This window comes from Phycomyces blakesleeanus (genome assembly GCF_001638985.1).
Source record: "Phycomyces blakesleeanus NRRL 1555(-) unplaced genomic scaffold PHYBLscaffold_30, whole genome shotgun sequence".
Taxonomy (NCBI): domain Eukaryota; kingdom Fungi; phylum Mucoromycota; class Mucoromycetes; order Mucorales; family Phycomycetaceae; genus Phycomyces; species Phycomyces blakesleeanus.
Window position 1 is genome coordinate 24,837 of NW_017265187.1, and position 26,128 is coordinate 50,964.

The following is a 26,128-nucleotide window of genomic DNA, read 5'->3' on the forward strand; positions in this document are numbered from 1 at the left end:
GGTCTATCATCTTCATGAGCTTGAAAGAGTGTGCTATTCCCACTTTCCCTCAGCTCTTGTACCTATAGTCTGACACTTTCACAATGATCTACATTTTTTCTCAAGAGTTTTATCATTCGATCATTAATTATATTTCTGACATACTGATAGTCAATCAAAAGAGAAGAAGGGAAAGAAGATCTATCACCAGCTTGTTCAAGCTATGTAATTAGAAATCAGAGAAAGAAAACACTTAAAAAATTTTATGAAATATTTACTTCAAGAAGTCTGTCTTCACTTATTCTTAACATGTTTTTAATGGATTTCCAATCTATATTTTGGTTAACAAGCTCTTTGACCCATTGCTTCAGTTTATCAAGTAATCTAGAAGCACTGATCTCTTCAATCTTGAAAGGATCATGTTCAGGATGTTGTCAGTTATACTTTACAAGAATTGCACCATCAGTTAACACATGCTTATAAATGCTGGCAGGACAATCAATCTTAATAGACTTGGTTACTCTGGCACATTTTTGGGCAGGCTTGGAAGAAGACTGTTTTTTTTGTGGTTTTCCAGCGTGATCATATACAGTCTCATCAATTAAATGAAAGAAAATTTTAGCTTCCGCCAAAGTGAAAAAATAACATCCTTAACTCTCTCCTCATTGTTTGTCTACTTTTACTTAAGAAACCACTTTCAAAATCATTGGAATAAGAATATATAACCTTTAAATATTAAGAAAAATAATTTTTATTGAAAGTTTAATATTTAGTAACATCACTACGGGCTTTCTTCATACGGGCTATACGAGTTGGCATAGACATGCAGTAGGCCTTGCATACTGCAACCGGTATTTTCTTCCATTCTTCATGGATAACCTTGTCTAGCTCCTTAATAGTTCTTGGAGCTGGTACTCTTGCCCTTACCATCCGACCCAAATGAGGCCATAGGTTCTCAATAGGACTGAGATCTGGGCTATTCGGCGGCCATTCCATTATTGGTACATTATGGATCTTTTTCCAGTTCTCAACAAGTTTTGACTTATGACAAGGGGCATTGTCTTCTTGGTAAATAAACTCCCCGTCATGTCTTTCACTTAGGCGACCATAAAATAGGAGCAACTTTCTTTCCAAAAGATTTATATAGCCAAATTGGTCAAGGCTGTTAATAATTGTTTTTAGTGGGACTACTCCTCCTGCCCACACACAGCCCCAAACCATCACCAAACCACCTCCAAACTGTACTCTAGGCATGATACAATCAGACTTGAACTTCTCCAGAGGAAAGCACCAAATTCTAAGGTTTCCATCCTTTGGGAAAACTATAAAGCGAGACTCATCGCTCCAAATCATACAATCCCATCTTTGATTGGTTTCTTTGCAACGTTTAGCAAACAACAATTGTTTCTTTTTATGTGCTCTGGATAGCTTTGGCTTAAACACAGGATGGCAAGAAGACATTCCGATCTTACGAATAGCTTTGCAGATGGTATTCTTGCAAATGTACTTGCCAATCATGAGTCTCATGGCGTTTGTGAGTTCTCCAAGTGTGACATTATGATCTTTCTTCATTTTGTTTTTAAGCTGGTGTAAATCTCTCTCACCCAAAATTGATGGACGTCCTTGGCGTTTTTCTGTTAATGGCGTGCCATTCTGTTTCCATCTTTGAACTGTGCTATGTACAGTTGTCATGGGTACGCCTGTCTTCTCCGAAATGGCAGTCAATGAAATATTATGGAGAGCACCACCAATAATAAGTCCTTTTTCATAGTCTGAAAGCTCTTTTCATTTCTTAGGAATACTTTTATTGATTTGCTGAGACATTGTGAGATTTGAATGAGAAGAGTTTTTAAAAAAAGCACAACAACTTTACATTAAAGATGTTCTATTTAGTTGAGTTTAAACTTTTTTCTTTCATTTATTGTATGGGTCTGTAGATAAGTAACTGTTTTTATTTTAAGTAGTTTTTTGAGACGTTGTCCAACAAAGATAAGATTTTTTGGGTGTTTATAAAAACAGTGATAAACCCAATTGACATGCTTCTTTGCTATATTATTAAGCCATGCTGTAAATTCATTCTTGGACAAAAGGTTGAAAGAGCTAACAGATTCTATTTAATCTGGAATAATACGATGATCATAATTGGTTGTACTATCAAAGGTCAACATTTCAAGATTAGAGAAAGAATTACATATTGAAGAAGAGATTTTAAGGGGTATGCGCATAATAAAAGTATGTCCATATAAAATGAGCAAAAAAACATTGTGACTTTTTTTCTGGTTGGGGAATTACTGTTACTGATTACAAATGCCAGAAAAGAAATACCAGATTGAGACTTGACAAAAATAATATCTGTCATTTTGTCATTCCCGATCTGGGTTGGTCTTCCTTTTACTATAACAAAGTCAAAAGGTCAAACCCACTGGGGATCAAGGAGTATACGTAAAATCAAAGAGAGAATAAAAGATACTTTTTATTGATATGAATTGAATTGTCTTATATAGTTTTCTAAACTAATACTACGCATTATCTGCAGTAGTTATTATTTATATTTAATTAAAGAAATAGTCATTATTGTTGTGGGGAGAAAATAAAGCAAAATATAATATAGACGAAAGAATTCGTGAGAACTTGTGTAGGTTGTTTATTTCAAAAGAAAAGTAAAGAATGATAAAATTCGATTGTCTTTCTACACGGAACTATCTACTGATATTTATATGTTTTTCTAATTTGTAATTCAGTGTGTGCTTAAGTAATCTTTATCACGATGAGTCATCTTCCAGGAGTATTGTTCTTCTGGAAAGATCCGGAAAGACCAATTGATATGATACTTCTCCAGTCAGATCAGTCCAAGAGTTTTGGTAAAGAAGAGCATTTATGCTATTGGTAATATTTTAGTATTCCGACCCAGATACTCGGGTAATGATTCATAATATTAGATAGTTGTAGTTGTAGTCTCTCAATTAAGTATTTGTATAATAAAAGAAATATGTAGATGAAATATAATGATGTCATATATATAATGTATATGTATTTGTATATCCCATGTCATGGTGATAATAATAAATAATCAATTATGTGTATGATGATCTGTGTATTAGATAATATCATAAAGGGAGATCCATTTGACTGGAATAGCTGAGGATATTATTTTATCCTTCAGTCTTACTCTCAGATTCCGCAGTAATCAATACTCATTCACAACAATTATACTGCGGTTAATGCACAGGAAGATATTACTGCGCATAAAGAAGTACTGCGGTTAACTATTGTCGTTCCTGATCTGGGATGGTCTTCCTTTTACTATAGCAAAGTCAAAAGGTCAAACCCACTGGGGATCGGAAAGTATATGTAAAATCGAAGAGAGGATAAAAGGTGCTTTTTATTGATAGGAATTGAATTGTCTTATATAGTTTTCTAAACTAATACTGCGCATTATCTGCAGTAAACTATTATACTCTATTTAATTACAAAAGAAGTCCTTTTACTGCGGTTGATGCTCAGAAGATGTTACTGTGGTTAATCTTTACAAGACATTACTGCGATTCGTTATCTATGAGGTATCTTTGACATACAGAACTGCTGCGGTCAATTATCCCGATTTCTCGGATTCATCAAAATAATGTCCGACAATTTGACGAATCAACACAAAAAGGACCCACCGTGATTTGAACACGGGACCTTAGGATCTGCAATCCCACGCTCTACCGCTGAGCTATAAGTCCATAGCTGATATGCCAAAAGAGTTGTAAAATTTTTTAACATTAACAAAAAACACATATTTGTTTGATGGGACGTCAACTTATGGACAGACTATTAAGTTATGGACAGTGCAAGGTCGTGACTCCATCTCTGGACATAACAAAATCCGATTTCTTGGATTTATTTTCTCTCTCCCTCTTTTTCCTTTTTTCTTGCTATCGACATTTAAATTCCTGCTGGACTTTAAATGCTTTTCCTCTTTTTTTCTATTTTTTCCTTGATTTTTATTTCCTTTTTAGCTTGCTTCCCTTTGCATTGCACTTGTTTCTTTACACTTCTTGATATTACTTCTTTAGTATGCTTCCCGAGAGTTCATTTTTTTAGTAGTTTGATTATTTTTATTTTTAATTATTTTTGATTATTTCCTTTTGTGATTATGCCTGAAGACCTGTACACTCTTGTAAATAATTATCATTTAGCATAAAATGTATCTAGATTGTCACCTTGTATACAGTTGTCAATTAGTATATAAGAGAGATGTTTTTATCCCAATAAAATTCATTCAGTTTTTCTCTATATTTCTTTTGAACATTGTCACTGAGCTTGAGCTATTGTCCTGCGGGAAATACTAAGTTGCACACTGTTAGGATCTACAAGTACTGTCTCACCCTTTGTCTGCCTGTCTGCTTGTCCATTGTCTGTTTGTCTGTTGTCCATATATCTGTTTCCATCCATTTAAAGTCCCGTTTATTGTCTAAATTCCTTTTTGTTGGATTGTTCTGAGCAAAATCACAAGAATATAACTATATATATAATATATATTATATTTCTAACCAGTTGCTACTATGACTAAAAAAGTAGTAACATGTTACTACTTTAGTGGCATAACTGCCATTTTTTACATAATAAAAAATGTCAGATTTGACTCTGTATAGCGCGATTAGAGGCATAGTTGTCATTTTTTTTAAAAGACCAAGGTTCATTTGTTTTTTTTTTTGTTTTTTTTTGCTCCACTGTATCCAATACCAGTATACTCCCTTGTTTTATCTTTGCCATATTAAATGAACCATTTATTGAATTGAATTAAATTGAATTGAATTGAAATGAATTAGAATGAATTGAATAGAATAAAATTTTGCTTCAATTTATGTTTTATTATATGATAGCAGTACTACTAAAAACCTGTCTATTGGAACTTGCAAAAAAGATATGATATTATTTGGCTACTGCAGAGGTATGTAGTAAAAACCTTTTATCCCAAATGCATTTCATGTGTTTTGAGTACTGCGATATAGACTAGATGACCTTCTTTAATTCTTACTGGTTTCTGTAAATATATCAATGTTAGAGAAAAAATAAATAAATAGGCATACTAATGTAGTGCTTACCTTTATGTAATATGCTTGATAGCTTCAAATAATAATTTTTTGCTATAAATATATATATATTAGAAAATAATATTAATATGTAAGCTTCTTATGTTATTAAAGAGTGTTAGAGTGTCTACAAGACAAGTGAAAAAAGCAGTGAGTATCACTCAAAATTATTACCAAATAAAACCCAAAAAAAAATTTGAACCATACAATATAAAGTCAAGTTGAATCTAGTTGAGAATTGAATGAGCACTGTTTTATAAACACGAGATGTATATTCTATCAAAGTACTTACATAGAATATAATAATTATCAAGTATAACATAGCAGCACAAGAGTATTATTAGTTTTTTTTATGTTCTTTAAAAAAAGAATCTATTGTGTTTCATTCAAAAATTAATTGTAGCAATGCTGCAGATATTGTACATTAGTTTTAAATGCTGATGACTATATAGATATCAATCATATAAAAAAGGGTTACACATCTTTATTTAAAAAGAAAGGAAGTAAAAAAAAACAAGAGAAAGGAAGAGAGAAGAAGAAAAAAAATATAAAAACTGAATTAAAAATACACTAGAAAATATTTTGAACCAATCAAAACCTCCTATGATCTTCGGCTTCTCTTGTGTGCTGGCTTAACACTTATTTCTGCCAGAGGAGACCTTTATAAAAAAGTAAAAGGTTTATATTAGATTCGTATTGACAGCATCAAACCAGCAGAAACCATGGCAACTCACAGCACATCCACCATAATAGGCAACTTGTCACCATTCATTTCTGACATATTATCAGAAGATAATGAAGAATCATTTGCATCTTGCTGTGCCTACATATTTTTTTAAATGTTAATTAAAATATATGAATGAAACATTTTGATTAATAAACTTACGTTGTTCTTCTCTACCATTCTTTTTTTTTGCTTCTGGTTGTCACTTTTGAAGCTTCCCCAGAGAAGGCTTTTTACATACCACATGCTCTTGCATTTGTAAATAGCAAAGCTGCTATCCTTTGCCAGTCTCTCCAATTGCATCATGTAGTACTTCCAGTGCTTTGCCAGGATACTTTTCCATTCTTTACTGAAAGCAGGAAAGACCTTGTCAAGCAGGTCATGCTTGATGCTACGACTCAAAGTCTTAAGCTGTAGTCGCTTCATTGTCAAATTGCTGTCCAAAAGAAGTACTAGTTGAGGCAAAGGTTGTCCTCCCGGAATTTCTTTGCAGCATGCTTTCCAGTCTTGTTCATGAAGCAACTGCAACAACAAATTGTATTTCTGGGCTTCGTTTTTCCCTTTGAAATTGCCACCTGTGCTAATTACTTGCTTGTCAAGCTGGTCAGGATACTCGGTGAATTGAGACCTTTTCACAGACTCAGCAACACATTCAAGAGCTACCAAAGAGAAAATTGTATACCATAATATTAATAAGGCAAGCGAATGTACTAGAATATAGTAAATATGTCTTACCACTTTGTTCAATGATGCTTTGTTGCATTGTACTAAGGTCTTCTGCGCTTACAGTTGGGGCAAATTGTTTGCTAAACTGATCTTGAAGTATGCGTACCATTTGCTTTATTTCAGCAATATCAATTTCAATTTTTCTGACAGAGTTTATGAGTGTGGTGTTGATATCAGACATTTTTGAATTATTGTTTTTAAGAAAGATAAAGTTAATAAAAGTTGTACTTCCCATAATATATATATTTCATAATGCTTACTTGTTTAACTTTCTGAAAAAAATATAAATCAACTTAACCATAAACATATAGTTGCTACAATATTATTTTTTTAATTTTTGGTGCCAGAATATTTTACCAATTAAAATAATAACATCAGTATAGATGGACTATATAATAGTAACACGATGTTTAAATACTATAAAGTTAATTAATTGTTAAGCATTGATCTTTTAAAGTAAATACTATTATAGATATACTTATATCATACTTGTTGTCATTATTAATCAAGATGTGTTTTAACTAATATTGTCATTATTGTCTTTATTGTTGTATCATTATTACAAGAATTTGTTTTAAAAAAAAACATTTTGTCTCAAAAGAAAAGTATATAAACCTCTCTTTTACATTACAAGAATATCATCAAAAACCTCTTTACACTTTAATATCATATATTAAATACTTACCAAAACAATCAATATGTCTTCCTCTAACACCAATCAGCAGAGAGATAGATTATCTACACAAAGATATCAATGTGCTCAGTGTGCCCTGTCGTTTTACAATTACCAGCAGCTTCAAAATCATAAGAGAGTCCACAGAGGCGATTGTACAACAGTAGCTGTCACAGATCAGTTTATTCTGCATGATGTTGAAATGCAACATGATGGAAACAATATCATTGATAACAATGAATTCGTTAGTGATTCAGGTAATAATAATCAATGTAATAATATCATTAATTTATTTGAATACTTATCTGATAATGCATTGTAGATTATTCCATGAATGCAATAGAGATCAACAAGGCCATTTCATATAAGTGCGGCTGTAGTTTTGAGGACAGTGAGGGTGAAGCTCACATTTACAATAGCAGCAGAATTGGTAGCAATACCTTTACAAAAGCCGAGTTGATAAGTATTCATCTCTCTCAATTGATGCTTCAGCACAGAATTTCCAGGGCAGCTTACAGAGACATTGTCCGATTTGTTAATACAATCATTCGAGATCACAATGAAATTATGTTGGGTAAAATAGAATATTTATGTTACCTTATACTTTAATTCCAAATTTCTAACACGTAGTGATTTCGTTCCTTTTTTTTTAGAACCTGGGGCTAAGATCAGCCACGGCAAAACTGTCAATGCTTTGCTTAAGTCCAAGTCAAGTGTCAAGGGCCATGAGTATGATGTCTGTCCTAATGGTTGCCAATTGTATGGCATTAATGACAATCAGGAATCTTGTGTTGACTGTGGCAAACCGCGATACAAGACTGATACTGAGCAAAGTCAAACACCAGCTGCCAGTATGAAGCTCATGTCAGTCGGTGGTATGTTTTCTCAAATTCTGGCTGATTCAGCCACAAGAGAACTTCTTCATTACAGGGCTAACCGGGAATCTGTAGCTAGTCAGCTCACCGATATTTTTGATGGTGAAAATTACAAGCAGTTGGTGCAGCAAGGCTTGTTCTCAAATCCTGATGATATTGCCATTGGGCTATATACCAATGGTTTTGTTAACCAAAAAAAGGGCAAGAGTTCGTACACCATCGTTCATGCTGTTGTATTCAACCTTGACCCATCAATAAGGTAATAAATTAATTAATATATTAATTTCAAAAAAAAAGTTACTAATAAAAAGCTTAGATACACAAATGAATACCTCTTGTATCTGACAATCTTGTCTGGTCCCAAGAAGTCTACCCACTTGGACTCTTTCCTGATGCCAATCATCAGTGAAATAAAAGATCTTGAGATGCATAGCTTGGTGATCAAGAGCAATGGAGTTGAGATTTGCCGTGCCAAGATCCACTTGTTGCTTGCTTCTGGTGACATCCCAGCTGTGGCTGACATGGCGCACATTGGCTCACATGCCAGTTTGTTTGGTTGCCGAATCTGCAAAACAAAGGGAAAAGCCCCAGACAACAGATGACACAGAATGTACTTTGAAGATAGTTCTGCTCCTTTGCAACCTTTGGAAGACTTCAAAACCGGCAATCCTGTAAGTATATAACAGTTTAATTAGATTTTTTCTTGTACTAAATAATTGCTTATAATAGATAAAAAATATATACCAGCCAAGCATCTTTAGTGAACTGTCAACCTTCTCTGGATCTTCCTTCTTCGCACTGAATGAACTTCATTTAGTTGCAAGAGGAATCAGAAAGCACATTTACGACTTGATCACTGTGTCCCTTACCAAGGGGACAAAAATTTTTATACCCATCCGGATGATACGCTTTCCACCACAGAATACCCATTTTTCATACCAAGAACTAGTCTTGTGACAATTGGCAACTTTATCACAAGTTCAAGACCATATATACCAGTATCATTCCAAGGCAGTTTTGATAATGTCTTCTCCAAGATTGACGGCACTCGTGCAGTAGATTGGCTTGACTTTCTTCTGTACATTGTTCCCACTCTTGTTATACCATTCTTATCAAATAGAGCTGTGAAAACTGCGGTGTTGTCACTTGTCAAAGGTTGTGCACTGGCATTGCAATAGACGTTGACTTCGGAGTTGCTGGATGAGATGGATGTGTAAGTCATAATGCCTCTAACACTATATATAAAACTAATCACAACCTTTTTTTTAAAAATAATAATAACAATAACAATAGACATTTTAAACACTGGCACCACTATCTATCGCAACAAGTCTAGAACAAGACTATATATCATAGTGTCTTCAGACCAGTACAGCACTATCTTATGCATATACCATTCATTGTCAAGCAACTAGGTCCACTTCGATGCTACTCCACTCGATCAATAGAGAGAGTAATTGGTGTCTTTTCCAAGCTAATCAAGTCTAAGTGCAAGGGCTGCTGTAATGCCAGTTTTCTTGTGGAGCGATTTACATTGCATAACTATATCAACACGGCCATCAGTATCCAGAACGAAATTGATCTTATTCAGCCCAAGCCGTATGGTAGAGAAAGTTATATGGATCTTCCTAATGATTTTAGTGGTGCGCAGTTGTGGGAGCCATTTCATCGATTTGCTCATTTGAATGATGATTTGGTGGAAGGTGTAAGCAGCCCTAGTGTGAAGGATGCCTTAACTAGATACTATCAACGAACTTCAGGTTTGATGATTTCCAACATTGGTGATTTTACGATTGTTGTTGCTGGTCGTTTATGGATGAATTCGACCATGTATTCATCTTGCATATATCAACAAAGAAGAAATGAAAGAAGCCGTGGTAATCATTACGTGATGTTTACCTGTCTTTACAGAAAGTAAGTATATATCATTTTTCAATATAAAATCAAAAGTTACTTACATTATATTTATTTCTTTACTTTAGCAACCGTAATATAATTGTTTACAGCTGGCTCGTTGGTGTGGTGATATTCTTTTTCCAGCATGAGTATTCACTTGGCTCTCTTCATTTCCTTGCTTTTGTTGAAGTAATGAAGGAACATGATGCGGCTGCCCACGACTCATCTGTACCAATCGTCAAACAGCAGTCACAAAACAGCTCAACAGGTCGCCAAACACAACCTACATATGCAGTAATAAGTGTCAATGATATTTGTCATCAAGTTGGCCTTATACAATACCCACCAAATGGAAATCAGTTCTATATAATTTCATCTTATTATGTTTTCAACAATAATATGCGCATTACAAAGGGCAACCTTTCTATTTTATAACTTTTTTTTTATTTTTTATTTTTTATATGCTCTATATACCCTATATTTTTATGCTTTCTATATCTCCCATGTATTCTATATTATTATTTTTATTTTCTATATACCTTATGTTTTTTTTATTTCTTATATACTCTATGTTTTCTATTTTTTTATTTCTCTATATGCCCTACCTTTTTTTTATTCTCTATATATCTTATATTTTTTTTCATTCTCTACATGTTCTACATGCCGTTACGCAATTTAAATTAAAATAAAATTATTAAGTGAACAAGAAGAGAGGTGTATCTTTTTAAAAAAAGTCTTGGTTTAAAAAAAAATAATGGCAGTTATGTTTCCATTTCGTTCACACATTCCATAAAAAATTAATCCGAATAAAACTAGACATCTTTAATATTAAATAAAACATACATTTTAATACTTAAAGTGGTCATTACAACTTACAAACACTTTTTAGACTATTCGAGACATCGTACAGCAACAAAAAAAACAGATTTCATGCTACTTTTTTAAAATGTTGCTAATGATATTGCCACCTTACCAAAAACTGCGGAGAAATTATTGGCTTTTGACCAGAAAAATAGCAGTTATGTGCCTATTTCGGGCACAGTTGCCACTCATATAGCCATAGTGTGCACCACACACCATAACTCAATACACATCAGATATTGACAAGGGGTGTTGTAAGAATGGTCAGCTTTTAACAAAATTTCAGTTGTCCAGCAGTGCGGTAAAGTTGCAGAATTCTTTGTAATTCTAGAAAAATTATATTCTATTATTATTATTATTTTTTGATTTTTTGACAGCGGCCAAGGCTGAATAGAAAGCAATTTTTCTATTCGTAAAGCAAAACACCAATAAGTACAACAAAAAAGTATCATCCTGTCAACAATAACTTTAGGCAACCACACATTATATCTTATTTTCTCACTATATTTAACTGAACGAATCAACTTGGAATTAATATTATTTTTATTTTATATTCTTATAAGCATAATTATCTTCATGATTATGACTTAATAATTATATTATTTTATTTGTACTTAATGATAGTAAAGAACAAATCACATTTAATAGATCGTCGATTATACAACTTTTATTATATATGTATTTTTTTATAGTTTTATTTATTTAATTATTCAACAAGTCAATTGCAAAACTATAAATATCGCAATACTTGCATTTAATAAACATTGATTTTTCTTCGTCTTATTTTCTGACAACAAGTTCTCTTAATATTTAACACTGTTGATATTTTACTTGTTTGATTATCCAAGTATATTGAGTCAAGTCTATCGAGATTGATCAATAGTACTGGTTTTCTCTTATTTTTCTCTTATTGATTTTATTATCAAGGGGTGAGGATTTCTAAAGATTTCTCTGGACATTCATTTTTAATGACCGACACTGGAATAACAGCCAATATCTTAGGTTCCCACCCAAAATAATTATTTCTTTTCAATGAAGGTCACCACAATTTTTTTTTCATAAGTTATATGCAGCCTAATAAAACTTTATTAAAAATTTGGTTTTTTTACATACATCTAAAAAATTATCATTATATTTTTATATATGTTCTTTAACATATTGATGAAGAAGCAGGTTTCTTTTATTAACTACTTATCTTGTTTCTCATATATAAGTGCAGCAATATCTTAATGTCGGAATTTCTCTTAGTCACCTATTACTAAGCATAATAAATTACAATGAATTTTCTGGCAAGACATTAATATAAGTAGCATGTAAAAGTTCTACCTTTTCATCTTCCCAGATCTTTTAATATCTGCTCAAAATGAACCCAAATGCTCCTAGCTATTCCGCTGCAACTTCTGATGTGAATGTTAGAATGATGGAGGCCCAGGTGTCTACTTCTTGCGAAGCTGAAGTTAACAGACCAGAAAACACAAAGAGAAGCTATGTTTCTAAGCAAAAAGAGTATAAAGATTGGTGTGATGAAGCTTTCTTGAGCATTCCCCTCGAAAATTGCTACACTGTATATGGAGATAAGCTCCATTTGTTTCTTAAAGACTGTGTAAGTTTTTTGCTGTTGTTTGGAGATATATTCTGTAAGTAATTGAATTAATTATCTTTTCTTCTGTTAGGTTGTCAACCGAACCTATGGAAGAGACACTGGAAAAACCATCAAGTATGGAACTGCAATGACCTATCTTGCTGCTATTGTGGATATGTACCAGAAGCAAGTTAAAGTCGGTGTGAGTAACCACCCTCACTCTCGCAAGGCTTGTATCCAGCTGTTGGACAACATGAAGCTCAACGATGAGCGTACCCATTGTGCTGAAAACCAGAACTGTGGCCTTGGAACTCTGGTAGATGGATACATCACAGAGAACAAGATTGCTAGCATTGTTAGCTATTATTTCTCGAGATCAAGTGGAGGTGACCTGAGAAATGCAGTGTCTTTTCTCCTGTTGCATTTTTGTATGCTCCGTGGCAAATCTGCAAGAAAAGCCGAATTTGCCGACCTTCAGACAGTCATGTTGGATCGTGAAGGACCTTCCGAATGCCCTGCCTTTGTCTTGGTCTTGAAGCAGGGAAAGACGAACCAGTTTGGACAAATTGAGCTTGCAGCCTGCTTGAGAAATTCCAAGGTTGAGATTTGTCCATTCATGGCACTCGGATGCTATTTCTTCTGGAGATGACATATTGATGGTGAGCAGCTTCCATCTTTTGAAACATCCAAGGAATAGTTCAACCATAAGTTGCTACGATCTGGGCAGGAACCAACCAGGGAAATGCCTTACTCCACCCATCTCAAAGCAATCAACAGGGCATTCAAGGCCTGTGGAATCGTTTTCACAGCAAAGACCCATGCTGCCCATAGATTATCAGCAAGAATGGCTGACATAAGTGGTGCCAACGAGTCAGATATCAGAAGGCAGGGTCGCTGGAATAGTAACACAATGAATGGTGCATACCTCACCAATCTTCCGAGAGGTGCAATGCGTACTATAGCTGGATTTCTGTCAGCTGAGGGGCAGTTCTACTTGCCAAGAGCCCAAGTGAAACCAGCCGAGTTGCTCCAGTGCAAGGTTTTCCAAATGGTAGACTTTTGGTATGGCAGGATTTCGTCAGGAGCATGCCAGCAAACCGCAGCTGCACATGGGTTTCTGGAGCTTCTGAAGCAATTAAGAATCACTTTTCTACAGGATTCTGTGTTAATGATGAGCAAAACTCCAGGGCACTCATTGTGGCAGCACAATGTATTCTATGATCCCGAACACATTGAGCTCAAGAGGTAAAAACAGCTAATATATAATACAGTGAAAAAAATAGTTCTAATATATTTACATGTCAATGTTTTAGATCAGTCGAGGCTTTTGTGGAGACAGATGTTGAGCCTACTGACATTCTTTTGCAGAGAGCACTTCCTCTGATGGCCAGAAACTTGGCTGAAATGCAGAATGCGGACAGCGGGTTTTGCAGAGAAGTTCTGCGGGAGTTTGATGTTCTTTGCCAGAAGATTGACGACTTGGTATCTGGGAGAATCCCTCTTCAGTCCCTTCAAGAAGATGGAGGGGAAAGAGGTGGAGCTAGATCAACAGAGGTCCAAGCATTTACAGTCCTGGCCAACAACTCTGGACTAATTTCCCAGCTGCCAGACATACCTGTTCAGTATAGAATAAGCAGAGGTGGGCAGACGGTACCTGACTTGTGGAGAGAATGGCATGTGGAACTCTCTGGCTGTGTCTCTGTACACGAGATGAAGACGAGGTATGACATTGCTTGGAGAAACAATGATCAACAGTTCTTCAATAGACGTAAAAGAATTGTCAGTTTTATTAAGGAATATATGGTTGACAATTCCATAAGTGAAGAAACAGCAGTCGAACTTGCAGAAGAAAACCGAAGAAGAAGACAAAGAACTCTGGACTTTTTGTCTAAAAATTCAAGCCAAATCTTTCAATGATTGTAAAAATAAAAAGAAATATCTTGTTTCTTTTTATGATATTCAGTTAATGCTGCTGTTAAGTAATTTAATAGCTTTCTATTATTTTCTGGTACCATCCTTGCTATATTCTACTTTATTAGATCGAATAGCTATATGTAATTAAACATATACTTAAAGAATAATACTTTATCCAATTCAATATCAGCTTTTTGATAGATATAAGAGAAATATAGATACTTTTAAAGCTTCTACTCACGTTCATATATATATATATATTTATAAGAATTTGAAAAAATCTCTTGTATGTAAAGAAATATTTTGTTTTGATCATTTTTTTGTAATGAGCAGCATATTTTTTGGTGAAAATTACCTATAAAATTTGGTGTTCTAATGATTTTTTTATTTTAAACAAGTCACTGGTTGGCTCGTCGTCTGAGTCTGTAACCCCACTAAAAACTCTGTGATAACTCCTTATTATCTTTAATTCTACATTCTCTTTTGAGTTTGTCTTTTTCTCTCTTGTGGAAAAGAGAGGTTATTTTACATCTACAAACCCATTCAAACCTCGAAAACCATGATAATATCACCTGTCAACATTTACTACAAATACAAGCACCAAACGCATCAAATTGGTGAAGAGAGTGGGATTTGAACAATTTATTGTATCCCTATTAGTGTGTTGTGCCATTTATTTTATTTTTTCAACAATGCCTGAAGACAAAAAGAATCAAATCAGTCTTACCAAGTTCATTGCAAATCTGGAGCCATTTTATAGTAACAAACAGGATAAAAAGCATACCACTTGGCTTAAGAGTGTAGACCGTCTCTGTAAAGCAGTCAATATGTCAGACAAAGATGTTCTTGTGGTTGCTACATCTTACCTTCATGGACCAGCCAAAATTTGGTGGGACAGCATCGAAGACCGAACATATATATGGAAAGAATTTACTGATACCTTTATGAATCGGTTTGCTTCTTGTCAACTGGATAATGTTTGCTGAAAAGAAATCCAGAACACCCATCAACAATCTGGAAAAACTATAGACAATGTTGTCTATAAGCTTCGGGAACTATTCTCATCTGTCAAGGTGAACAGTGAATCTTTCAAGGTCCATAGTCTTTTGCAGGCGATTGATCCTCAAATCGCTTATGAATTGGAGCAACGTGACGATTTGCCTGTTGATTTTGAGACCGTAGCAGAAAAAGCACAAAAACTGGAGCTGGTAAAAGCCAAATATCATAATGATTTGGTTGAAAGATCAAGCATTGGTTCCGAATCTGGTTGCAGTACCATTAGCAAGGCCTCGACTCTCCGTGATTTAGTCAAAGAATTTGGTGCTCTAAAGGTTCATGTAATTGAACAACCCAAATCCAAGTCTGTTTCTCTGCCATCAACTAATAAACCCCGTGGAAAATGCTGGGCGTGTGGTTCAGAAGATCATATTTCTCCCCAGTGTCCACAACAGCCCAAGCATAACAATGATCAGAGAAAAGGCAATGGCCAGCAATAAAAGAGGGTACTGCTGGTTCTCAAAATTCAATTCCTTATACTCAATTAAGACCAAGTCCTGTAAATCTTAGAGTACTATTAATTCCCCAATCAGAAAAGAAAGTCAGAACTTAAAAGATTCTTTGATTTTGATTTTTTTATAAAGACAACTTTAAAAAAAATAACAATTAAAAATAAAATAAAAAAAGATAGTAGTTGATAATATATAATTGATAATTGATAATAAAAAAAATAATAAAAAAAATTATATTTGTCAAGGTGGACAGGATTGAGAGGGGGAGCCATGTTCTTTCAGCTTGTTGTATGCAAACTTCAACGTATCTAAGAACTGGCTCATGTCTTCTGAGATTCTCTTATACTTGGCTATCTTGCTGTCAAGTTCAACAGAGTATAATTGACAATATTTCATGATATCAGCTTCTATCTCGTCAGAAAGAAGGGAAGTGTCAACTACTGCTTTAGTATTAGTATTAGATACATGGACAGCAGAGGAGGAGGAGGAAAGACTTTGGCGCAAAGAGTAGGAAATGCCTAGTGTATGATTGATGAGAAAGATATGCTTGCAAAGCTTGGAAGTATCAAGGCAAGTGCAGTTTTGCAGAAAGACATTCTGTAGCTCAATGTTATATACAACAAGATCAACTGTGAATGATCTGCAAGTGAATGCAGTACTACTCAATTTCTCAACCATTTTTATAGCAGTATTGCTATCTAACATGTACACATTTCATCTTTTTTACTCTTCTTGTCGTGTAAGACATACTGATTGGAATCCATATAACATCTTAACGTTCTCTTGTCTGTAGTCAAGAGTCAAGACTTTGGCCAGAAGATAAATAAGTCTATCTACTCAAAGAGATCTTGCACGTCCAAGATAGAAAGTCTTCAGCTGATTGTGATAAGACTCTATCAAATTATTGGTGTAAAAGGTTGCAGCCTATTGTTTATATTACATATTAGAAATGGGCTAATAATCTATAAAGTTTCATACTAACCTCTATGCTTTGCACCATAATTCTTTTTTTGGCACCCACATTCTGTTAAATACAAAATAAAGTCTTCATATTCCCCAAATTTAACAAGAAATTCATTATACAGTATATCATAGGCAACAGAAGTTGTTGCATGCATCATATTACTCAATATAGCACGAACACTGTTATGAGCTATGTTCGAAGCATGTGTTGATTTTTGCACTTTAATCTATATTATAGTGTTATATGAGATATACACAATTTTAAATAAATATGCTACTTACATGCTTCTTTACATTAATTTCTTATGCTCTTTTAATATGCCAATGACATAACAGGATATTAACACTATTGCCAAAGATTTCTTCAATTGCACCAATTTCGATGGAGCTGCAGTCAATCATTATTCTTTTCACCTTTAATGTAAAGATGTTCTTTACCCATGTTAACTATTGACTCAAGGTCGAGGTATATTCACGATCAGTTATAAAGAAGCAGACAGACAATCTCTTATTGGTGATAGGGTTTTGCTCAACAATTGTAAACAGAAAGTAATCTTCAGGTCCTTTACCAGCTACAGTATTGAATGACTTGCTTGTTTTGTGTGTTGAGTCAATGTACCACTCTTCCAAATTCTACAGAAACTAATACAATAATAAGATATATAAATAGGTGTGTTGTGGTGGTTGAAGTTAAAGAAGTTTAAGAAGAAGAATTAAAGATTTGAGAAGAGAAACAAAGATTCATCAGAACTTGTGTAATGTTTGTTTATTGAGAAAGATTTGATATCAAAATTTGACGAGATTTCTACACTGAACTACTACTGCTATTTATATTATTTTGGATCGGGAAAATTATATGACTGGGGTCAGGTAATCGATCCTATCTGAGCCTTAATCAGAGTAACGTGATCTTGAGATAATTAATATATGATTAATTATATAAATGTGTGTAGTCCCAATGAAGTATTAACATCGAAAGTAAATGTGTTTATGAGTTATAATTATGCTTATAATAATCCACTGATGTATTCTATATTATGGTGATATCATCATATGAAATATAATCACTATCATGCATACTAAACCTGTGTGTTAAATAATAAAGTAATTGGTAGACACCTTTGACTGGAATAGCTGAGGCCTTATATTATTTCCTTCAGACTTATTCTCAATTACAGCAGTAGTCAATACTCATTTACAACAAGGTGTATAGAATAAAATATAAATAATACATGTTATTTACTTCTTTCTGCCACTCAGAAACCCATGAAACAAGGAAGGAGCCATTCTTATGAACCGTGAAAAGAGTAGTATTTTCACTTTTGTTCAACTCTTCAACCCACAGTTTGACACTTTCATAATGATCCACAGGTTTTCTTAAGAGTTTCATCATTTAAGCATTGATAACATTTCTCACATATTGATAATCAATGAGAAGAGAAGAAGGGAAAAAAGATCTATTGTCAGCTTGTTCAAGCTATGTAATTTTAAATAAGCAAAGTCTCTCAAAATATACTATATAATATTTACTTCAAGTAGTCTGTCTTCACTCATTCTAAGCATGTTTTTGATGGATTTCCAATCCATGTTTTGGCTGACAAGCTCTTTTACCCATTGTTTTAATTCATCTGGCAATCTTGACGAACTGATCTCTTCAATCTTAAATGGATCATGGTTTGGGTGCTGCTAGCTGTATTTGATACAAACAGTATCATCAGTCATGGTATGCTTATAGATACTAGCAGAACAACCAATCTTGATAGACTTAGTTGTTCTGACGCATTTCTGAGCAAGCTGAAAAGTTTTTTTCACTTGTGGTTTTCCAGCATGATCACACAAGTAAACTACTGTCTTTACTTTGAGAGGATTTTCAAGAGGCTTTCCAACGAAGACCATGTTCTTTTCATGACTGTAAGATCGATGGTAAACCTAATTAGCATGTTTTTTAGCTGTATCATTTAACTAATTTGTAAATTCATCTTCAGATGAAAGGTCAAAGGAGTTAACAGCTTCTATATAATCTGGAATTATGCGATTGTTGTAATTAGCAGCAATATTAAAGGTTGACATTTTGAGATTCAGTAAAAAAAAGGTGTGTTTCAAAAAAAAAATTTAAGGGGTAAGTGTGTAATAAAAGTTTACCCAAACGAAACAAATGTATGACTTGCTTTTCTGATTGGGAAATTACTGTCACTGGTTATAGCATTGGAATGTCAAGTCTCGATCTGGTATTTCTTTTCTGGCATTTGTAACTAAGTTGCAGAATCAATACCACTGGGGATCATCAAGTTTATGAATAGTTTTTAGATAAGCATAAAAGATGCTTTTTATTAAATGTATTTCTTGAGTATTTATACAAAATGATAATTGATTTCTGGCTAAAAGAAAAGCTACAATAATATGACTTAGATGTTTGTTGTCTAGTAATATCTTCTACAAGTATATTCACCATCTTAAACATCTAAAACATATGTGAAAGACCAATCGGCGAAGTCAAGATCTTTTATCCTAAAAAGTCAACCATTACTGGTTGCTTGTGTCAGATATTATTTTGATGAATCCGAGAAATTGGGATAATTGACCTCAGCAGTTCTGTGTCAAAGATACCTCATAGATAATGAACCGCAGTAATGTCTTGTAAAGATTAACCACAGTAACATCTTCTGAGCATCAACCACAGTAAAAGGACTTCTCTTGTAATTAAATAGAGTATAATAGTTTACTGCGGATAATGTGCAGTATTAGTTTAGAAAACTATATAAGACAATTCAATTCCTATCAATAAAAAGTACCTTTTATCCTCTCTTCAATTTTACATATACTCTCCAATTCCCAGTGGGTTTGACCTTTTGACTTTGCTATAGTAAAAGGAAGACCATCCCAGATTAGGAACGACACTTGTAAATCCTGATTTTGGTTACTAATGTCAACTCTGACAGGAAGAACAACCCAGATTGAAAACGACACAAGAATTCGGGTATGACAAAATGTAAAATTTGAATGCAAGTGCATAATATAAATAGTATATAATAAGCCCAACGGGGGGGTCGAACCCCCAACCTTGAGATTAAGAGTCTCACGCTCTACCGATTGAGCTAGCCGGGCGTATTTGAATTGTCAAGTGTGTTGTAAATAAGTGTGGCGTTGGCCAGTTTCTGGTGATGGATACCTGACGGTGGATTCCTTCAGTGGTTTAGTTCGGCGGTGAGCCATGATGGGTAGTACCAGACTCATGGACGTTGACGTCGACAGTGAGTCGACCAAGTGACATGTCTCGAGGGACAAGAGTGGTCCTCCCAGGTTTCTTGGGAAATCTTGCTCCCGATAACCCTATACCTAAACCCCCTCAATATAATCCGGTTCCTTAAAATTAGAATACCCATCTATATTGTCACCTCAGAAACACCTGTCACCCACTAAAAACATTATACTTCTTTCCCCTAATTTTATACACTTCTTTATTGCCAGCATTTATTTACACTATCTTTTATTATATTTTATTAGATTCTATTATTATACTACTATTATATTTTTTACTTTACTTTACTACATCGTTATTATATTATTACTTTACTTCTATTCTACCTCACTATATTTTTACTTTACTCTCTTTATAATTTTCTATTCTATTTCTACTATCAACACCAGTTACATGTAGTAAAAATTTTCACTTGACTTTCTTTTCTTTTCTTCAAATAATTATTTTAATCAAACATTTTTGTTTATAAAAGGAACAATCTTTTCAATCAAAAAAATAATCATTCTATCCTTAATCTTATTTATTTTTTGTCTGTTATTATCATTATTCTTCATTCATACACAGTGTCCTTGTTCTTTGGAGTGTTGTCTGTTGATCTTGATATATTTTATTTCTCTGTTTTCCCTTTTCTGTTTTTCTCAAACTTTGTTGTTGTCACAATTTCCATTTTTATCTTCTTCCTATTTTTTCTACCTGTCTGTCACCAATTCTTACCTGTCAAATTACCCATTCTTTCCCATTCTTATTGTATTATCCTTCTTGTATTCGTAATTCACATTACATTTATTTGCCAAGTGATACTGTTACAATCCACAACAAACAAACACATCATGCATCAGAATTGACACAAGGTATAAAATCAATGGTCAAACATAAACAAACTTTTGGTAGTCCAGCAATGCAGTGGCATTGTAGAATTCTTTATAATTCTAAAAAAATTATATTCTATAATCTTTTTTGATTTTTTAATGGCGGCCGAGACTGAATAGAAATCAAATTTCTTATTTTTAGAACAAAATACTAATAAGTACAATAAAAGAGCATCACTCTGTCAAAAAAAACTTCATGCAACCACACAGCTTATCTTATTTTCTTACTATATTTAACTGAATGAATCAACTTGGAATTAATATTAAGAGGTTTCATTATCTGTTCGGATTTGAATTTGGATTAGGATTTGGAATGCAGATGTTTAAATAGTGAAATAATTGGCTGAGAATAATCTGAATAGAATTAAAATATATAAATTTAATCTAAAGGAAAAAACTTTAGTATTCAAGTTTAGAATCACTCATTTTGATGTCTTAAAATACTTCAAACAAAAAATTATTAATGTCTTTGCCTCTCTTATATTATTCTACTCTATATATCAATTTTTATAAAAAATACCCAATATAAGTAATAGAAAAGTTTTTCTCAAGTCGCTTAAAAAGTTGATTCTTTAAAAACTAATTGAATCCTAAATTCACAGTAAGAATAACGCATTAAACATTACTGTTGATATATCAGAAATCCTTATATATCTTACATTATCTAGAAAGAGATATCTTAGAGAGCAATCTATAGTCTCTTGGTCACCCAGTACAATCAGATGGTTTTTGAATGATTCTGATAATAATAGATTTAGACAAGAGTTTAGAATAAACAAGAACTCTTTCTTTACCACTGCAAAAGACTGCAAATTTGACAATTTAATATAGTTTTATTAGCATTGTTAAATTTTCAAAAAAAATAAAAATTAAAAATTATATTTTATTTTTAGTTGTAATTTTAAATCTGTTTTTTTTAGCTGTAAAGTTATATCAGTATCACTTTCCCCTCTGCATTTTATGTGTCTTTAATATCATTGTAAATTACACTCAAAAAAATATTTATATTAAAAGTGTTGTGGTGGTTGAAGTTAAAGAAGTTTAAGAAGAAGAATTAAAGATTTGAGATGAGAAACAAAGATTCATCAGAACTTGTATAATGTTTGTTTATTGAGAAAGATTTGATATCAAAATTTGACGAGATTTCTACACTGAACTACTACTGCTATTTATATTATTTTGGATCAGGAAAATTATATGACTGGGGTCAGGTAATCGATCCTATCTGAGCCTTAATCAGAGTAATGTGATCTTGAGATAATAAATATATGATTAATTATATAAATGTATGTAGTCCCAATGAAGTATTAACATCGAAAGTAAATGTGTTTATGAGTAATAATTATGCTTATAATAATCCACTGATGTATCCCATATTATAGTGATATCATCATATGAAATATAATCACTATCATGCATGCTAAACCTGTGTATTAAATAATAAAGTAATTGGTAGACACCTTTGACTGGAATAGCTGAGGCCTTATATTATTTCCTTCAGACTTATTCTCAATTACAGTAGTAGTCAATACTCATTTACAACAGAGAGTCTTAGTAAGAAGTTCGAATTTGCTATTTCCAGAAAAAAGCACTGTCATAACGTTTGAGAGAACTTGCATCAGCTGTTTATAGTCACACCCAACAAAAGAACCATTATGATGAAGCTGGTTTCTGAATTTTCTGCTATAATTCTTGCAGACTCTGTAAGAACTCAGAGCTGACTCAAGCCTTGCCATTTCTGCTGTTGACATTTTCGAGAACTTAAGGAGGTAATTGACCAGATACTGTGATAAGCCAAGTAGGATGATGTGAAGAATTTCAATGGGCATATCTTTTGTTGCATCAAATGCTTCAAGTCTAAGAAATTCTTTGCTGCCGTTCTTGCTATAGTTTAGGTCACACCCATGCTTATACAATTCTGAATCTGTATTGGCAGTGACAAAAGCATTTAAGAATTCCTTTGTTCTTTTTTCAGCACTATTATGGTCGACTGGAAGATAAGGTATCTCTGACGTGTTGTCTTTTTGAGTGCTTTGGGGTGTTTCTAAATGGCATTTCCTGCAGAAATGCTTTCCTGATGTTTCACTGTGCATAGCAAGTTGCAATTGCCAAGGATTATCACCCATGAACAATAACAGAGGAGCAACAACCAGAACATCTTCACCATAATCTTTGGAGTACATCACAATTCCTTTCTCCAATTCCACAAAATTATCAACAATCGGGGGCAGCATCTCAACAGCATTCAGCACATGATTTGAGGTGGAAATCAATATTGCATTCTCTCAATTATTTCTCACCTCAAGAGGCATCGCGACAAAATACATGAGATAGCTGTTGTATTTGTTGTATTGCTTTGAAGAGTTTCCGGAAGTGTTGTCAGAATACAAATTCAGTGGGCAAATAACTACCTTCATTAACCCGCCTCTGGGAAGTCTTATCTTGAATCTTTTAACAAAGAACGTGTTGAGTCACAATTGAGACTGAATACCAACAAGAGTGTCATAAAAAATCTCAGAAGGGCAGGACGAAACAGATAAACCACATCCAAGAAAAAGATTGCTGTCTTTTTGAACAATAGACAAAATTTTACTAACTCTAATAGTATACTTAAGGAGAGAGACAGCAAAATTTGTGAATCCACCAAACAACCAGAAGTAAGCATCATCACAATAACTTGGCAGAATACTATGACCACCATACACTTGGAAGATATTGGCATATGTAGATTGATTTTCTGTATAAAACTTCTCTAAGAGAAACCAATTTGACTACCCTTGTACTTTAACAATACTACCTACCCAATAATCCAAACCTTCAGATGTAATCATTGGGTTTTGGAATATGGGATTTTCCTTTCACTTGGTGCCTTGGTTGAGATTCAACCATTGACTTTCAGTGAAATCAGAAAGTGATGACATCTGTGCCGTTTTCCTGGACATGCCAGAGTATGCCTGAGATATTCAGATGGTTTGTTGATCAAAAATCCATGGCATTGGTCTTTTTAATTTACAGTAATACATGTTGTTGTTAGAAATATCTGGATCTCATTCTTCTTTTCCAAGTAATAATCTATCACTGCGTCAGACTTTGAAAAATCTAATTTCTCTTCAGCTTTCTCACGAGCCTTCAAAACTTCTCCATAGCAAACATGATTTTCTTGATAGATCTTTCAGAAGAAAGATTCTCATTGCCATAGAACAAGACATGTAAGATAAACACTGCCTTGGATTTTAAAGGACTTATATATCCAGAAAAACTCTCAGCATTGTTCTCTTGATGGTAGAACGTTTGTGTGTTGCTATATATATCCAAATAGGCATTCATGATCACAGCTATAGGGTTAGTGCCTATAAAAGCTGCATTTGTTTCAGTATCATGGCCCAGGACATCACTTTCAATGTCAAATTCTGTGCTTTCTCCATCACTTGACATGACTTTTTCATAATTACAAAAGTACTAGTCAAGCAAGTCATCACAAGGTTGGTCACTATAAATAATTAAATAAGTAATAAGCATTTATATTTTACAGTATTAACTAAGAAATCTCACTTTAGTATATCATCTGCACTATCATCAGAAGTACATATGGTATTTCAGATATGGAACAATAGAAAAATAATAAATTTGATAATAGAGACGTATAGAAATACTTTGAGACTGTGTAATAATCTAAATAAAAGAAGAGACTTGGAAAGTACAGTGAAACTTCTTTTATTATGAAAATTGAGAGAGGATCAAAACATTGTGATCTTTTGCTCCCTTTATATACATTTTAATCTAAGGACTGTCTTATTTGTTTCAATAATTTAATTGTGTGCCTTCGGGTCCAGTCACACTCTTTTTTATAACATTGATATTCCGCCTACTCAGAAGTACCTGTGGACTTCACAGACTGTATATAAGTTGTCCTTTATTCATAAATAAAAAGTATCCCTTTTTATAAGAAAACACAATCTGCTCTTGTCATTTCATCTTAATTTCTTAAGGTTTTCTTCCTTTACTATATTTGATTATTAGAGTGTATCACACCAAAAGAAATCAGGGTCCAAATTTGGACAGGTTTTAAGCATTGTTTTGTTGGCGTTTTCTGGGAGCAATATAATTGCCTTATATAAAATACAATAATTTCACTACAGAGCGTGTTTTGAACTTCATTTTTTAAAACAAATTGGAAATAATGAGTTTTGAAATGCAGCAATTTTATTCAGAAAAAATATTGGGGGGGGGGATTCAACTTTTACTAGGGTGGGAATCAGGCTAGGCTAGGTTACTGCTACTAGGACACCTTGGACTGATGCTTAGATTTCACTTGATCTTTGCTTTATGCCCACCCAGAATTTACCTGACTACTGAAGCTACCTAGATTCCATTGAGGCTCACTGACATAATATATGGAAAAGCAAATGATAGTGTGAAGAGACAAAGATGCTGGCAAGCTATCTGTATAAATACAAATAGAGATATTCATAGCTAACATAGAAAAATGACAAGAGTTAGGAGCTGTATTTACACTTATAATCAAATAATAAAATATCTTAACTATGAATAAAGAGCTATGCTATTTGATGTAGCTTTACTTATCTGAAATGTAAGCTATGTGTTAGTATGAAGTGTTTTGACTTGGAGCAGTTTGTTTATTTTTGTAAAGCTTACCTCACAATGGCAAGTACTTGATTAAAAGACTTTTGATTATTTAACATGTAGAAAAAGTAACATACAGTTTGATTTACTTACCTAAACTGATTATGAGCATGATTTGAGAATTCTATATAAGAGTAAAGTATTAATCATTGGCCATTACAAGTTCTGTTTGATGAGTAAAAATAAAGAAGGAAAAAAATTAACTTATAAAAAAGAAAACAAAGAAAAAATAAAGAAAAAAAAATACTAAGTGAAATTTAAGACTCAGAAGGGTATTTAAGTTTGCATTAGTTTCATTATTGTCAGGCACCTTTCTTTACTTCCTTTCATTTAATTAATCTTACTTTATAATGGGCAAAGAATAACTGAAATACAGCAAAAATTTGAGCAAAATTAAGCTCACAAGCCATTCTTTCACCTGCCATTTGTGCTCGCAAGAGTGCAGCACATCGTATAACCTTCAGCAACACGTTCAGACACATGACATAGCAACCTCTTTGGACTCTTTGACTGAAAATGCACCCAGCCTTAACATTAGAAGCATTCCTAATTCTGAGAGGGAATTTAATGTAGTCGA

The 26,128-nt window shown here is 33.4% G+C and overlaps 10 protein-coding genes and 2 non-coding genes across 12 annotated transcripts; 3 read left to right on the top strand and 9 right to left on the bottom strand.

Moving 5' to 3' along the window:
- Positions 1-3,632: 3,632 nt before the first annotated feature.
- Positions 3,633-3,704, bottom strand: PHYBLDRAFT_t253. The gene has a single exon. It is a non-coding gene; the product is annotated as a tRNA-Cys (tRNA).
- A 1,954-nt stretch (positions 3,705-5,658) lies between these two features.
- On the bottom strand, positions 5,659-6,688 carry PHYBLDRAFT_63756 (hypothetical protein; the record flags this gene model as incomplete). Its single annotated transcript, XM_018441175.1, has 4 exons — positions 5,659-5,716; positions 5,792-5,880; positions 5,944-6,440; positions 6,517-6,688. 4 exons carry the CDS (start codon positions 6,686-6,688, stop codon positions 5,659-5,661), a joined length of 816 nt encoding a protein of 271 aa, XP_018285289.1.
- Positions 6,689-7,205: 517 nt separating this feature from the next.
- Positions 7,206-9,233, top strand: PHYBLDRAFT_63755 (C2H2-type zinc finger transcription factor; the record flags this gene model as incomplete). The annotated part of the gene is made up of 6 exons (XM_018441174.1): positions 7,206-7,437; positions 7,503-7,754; positions 7,834-8,314; positions 8,372-8,601; positions 8,654-8,726; positions 8,873-9,233. The coding sequence occupies 6 exons, from the start codon at positions 7,206-7,208 to the stop codon at positions 9,231-9,233; spliced, it is 1,629 nt and encodes a 542-aa protein (XP_018285290.1).
- A 206-nt stretch (positions 9,234-9,439) lies between these two features.
- Positions 9,440-10,386, top strand: PHYBLDRAFT_63754 (hypothetical protein; the record flags this gene model as incomplete). The annotated part of the gene is made up of 2 exons (XM_018441173.1): positions 9,440-9,969; positions 10,038-10,386. 2 exons carry the CDS (start codon positions 9,440-9,442, stop codon positions 10,384-10,386), a joined length of 879 nt encoding a protein of 292 aa, XP_018285291.1.
- A 4,614-nt stretch (positions 10,387-15,000) lies between these two features.
- Positions 15,001-15,804, top strand: PHYBLDRAFT_174291 (CCHC-type zinc finger transcription factor; the record flags this gene model as incomplete). The annotated part of the gene is made up of 2 exons (XM_018437222.1): positions 15,001-15,271; positions 15,338-15,804. The coding sequence occupies 2 exons, from the start codon at positions 15,001-15,003 to the stop codon at positions 15,802-15,804; spliced, it is 738 nt and encodes a 245-aa protein (XP_018285292.1).
- A 252-nt stretch (positions 15,805-16,056) lies between these two features.
- Positions 16,057-18,169, bottom strand: PHYBLDRAFT_174292 (hypothetical protein; the record flags this gene model as incomplete). The annotated part of the gene is made up of 5 exons (XM_018437223.1): positions 16,057-16,514; positions 16,799-17,006; positions 17,125-17,185; positions 17,282-17,412; positions 18,023-18,169. The coding sequence occupies 5 exons, from the start codon at positions 18,167-18,169 to the stop codon at positions 16,057-16,059; spliced, it is 1,005 nt and encodes a 334-aa protein (XP_018285293.1).
- Positions 18,170-18,465: 296 nt separating this feature from the next.
- On the bottom strand, positions 18,466-18,849 carry PHYBLDRAFT_63750 (hypothetical protein; the record flags this gene model as incomplete). The annotated part of the gene is made up of 2 exons (XM_018441172.1): positions 18,466-18,688; positions 18,743-18,849. 2 exons carry the CDS (start codon positions 18,847-18,849, stop codon positions 18,466-18,468), a joined length of 330 nt encoding a protein of 109 aa, XP_018285294.1.
- Positions 18,850-19,376: 527 nt separating this feature from the next.
- On the bottom strand, positions 19,377-19,791 carry PHYBLDRAFT_63749 (hypothetical protein; the record flags this gene model as incomplete). The annotated part of the gene is made up of 2 exons (XM_018441171.1): positions 19,377-19,501; positions 19,596-19,791. 2 exons carry the CDS (start codon positions 19,789-19,791, stop codon positions 19,377-19,379), a joined length of 321 nt encoding a protein of 106 aa, XP_018285295.1.
- Positions 19,792-19,811: 20 nt separating this feature from the next.
- Positions 19,812-19,884, bottom strand: PHYBLDRAFT_t252. Its single transcript has one exon. It is a non-coding gene; the product is annotated as a tRNA-Lys (tRNA).
- A 2,230-nt stretch (positions 19,885-22,114) lies between these two features.
- Positions 22,115-23,849, bottom strand: PHYBLDRAFT_63748 (hypothetical protein; the record flags this gene model as incomplete). The annotated part of the gene is made up of 4 exons (XM_018441170.1): positions 22,115-22,158; positions 22,448-23,141; positions 23,208-23,355; positions 23,770-23,849. The coding sequence occupies 4 exons, from the start codon at positions 23,847-23,849 to the stop codon at positions 22,115-22,117; spliced, it is 966 nt and encodes a 321-aa protein (XP_018285296.1).
- Positions 23,850-24,036: 187 nt separating this feature from the next.
- PHYBLDRAFT_151508 (hypothetical protein) lies at positions 24,037-24,342 on the bottom strand (the record flags this gene model as incomplete). Its single annotated transcript, XM_018432693.1, has 1 exon — positions 24,037-24,342. One exon carries the CDS (start codon positions 24,340-24,342, stop codon positions 24,037-24,039), a length of 306 nt encoding a protein of 101 aa, XP_018285297.1.
- Positions 24,343-24,923: 581 nt separating this feature from the next.
- Positions 24,924-26,033, bottom strand: PHYBLDRAFT_63746 (hypothetical protein; the record flags this gene model as incomplete). Its single annotated transcript, XM_018441169.1, has 4 exons — positions 24,924-25,016; positions 25,253-25,350; positions 25,645-25,675; positions 25,896-26,033. 4 exons carry the CDS (start codon positions 26,031-26,033, stop codon positions 24,924-24,926), a joined length of 360 nt encoding a protein of 119 aa, XP_018285298.1.
- Positions 26,034-26,128: the final 95 nt, after the last annotated feature.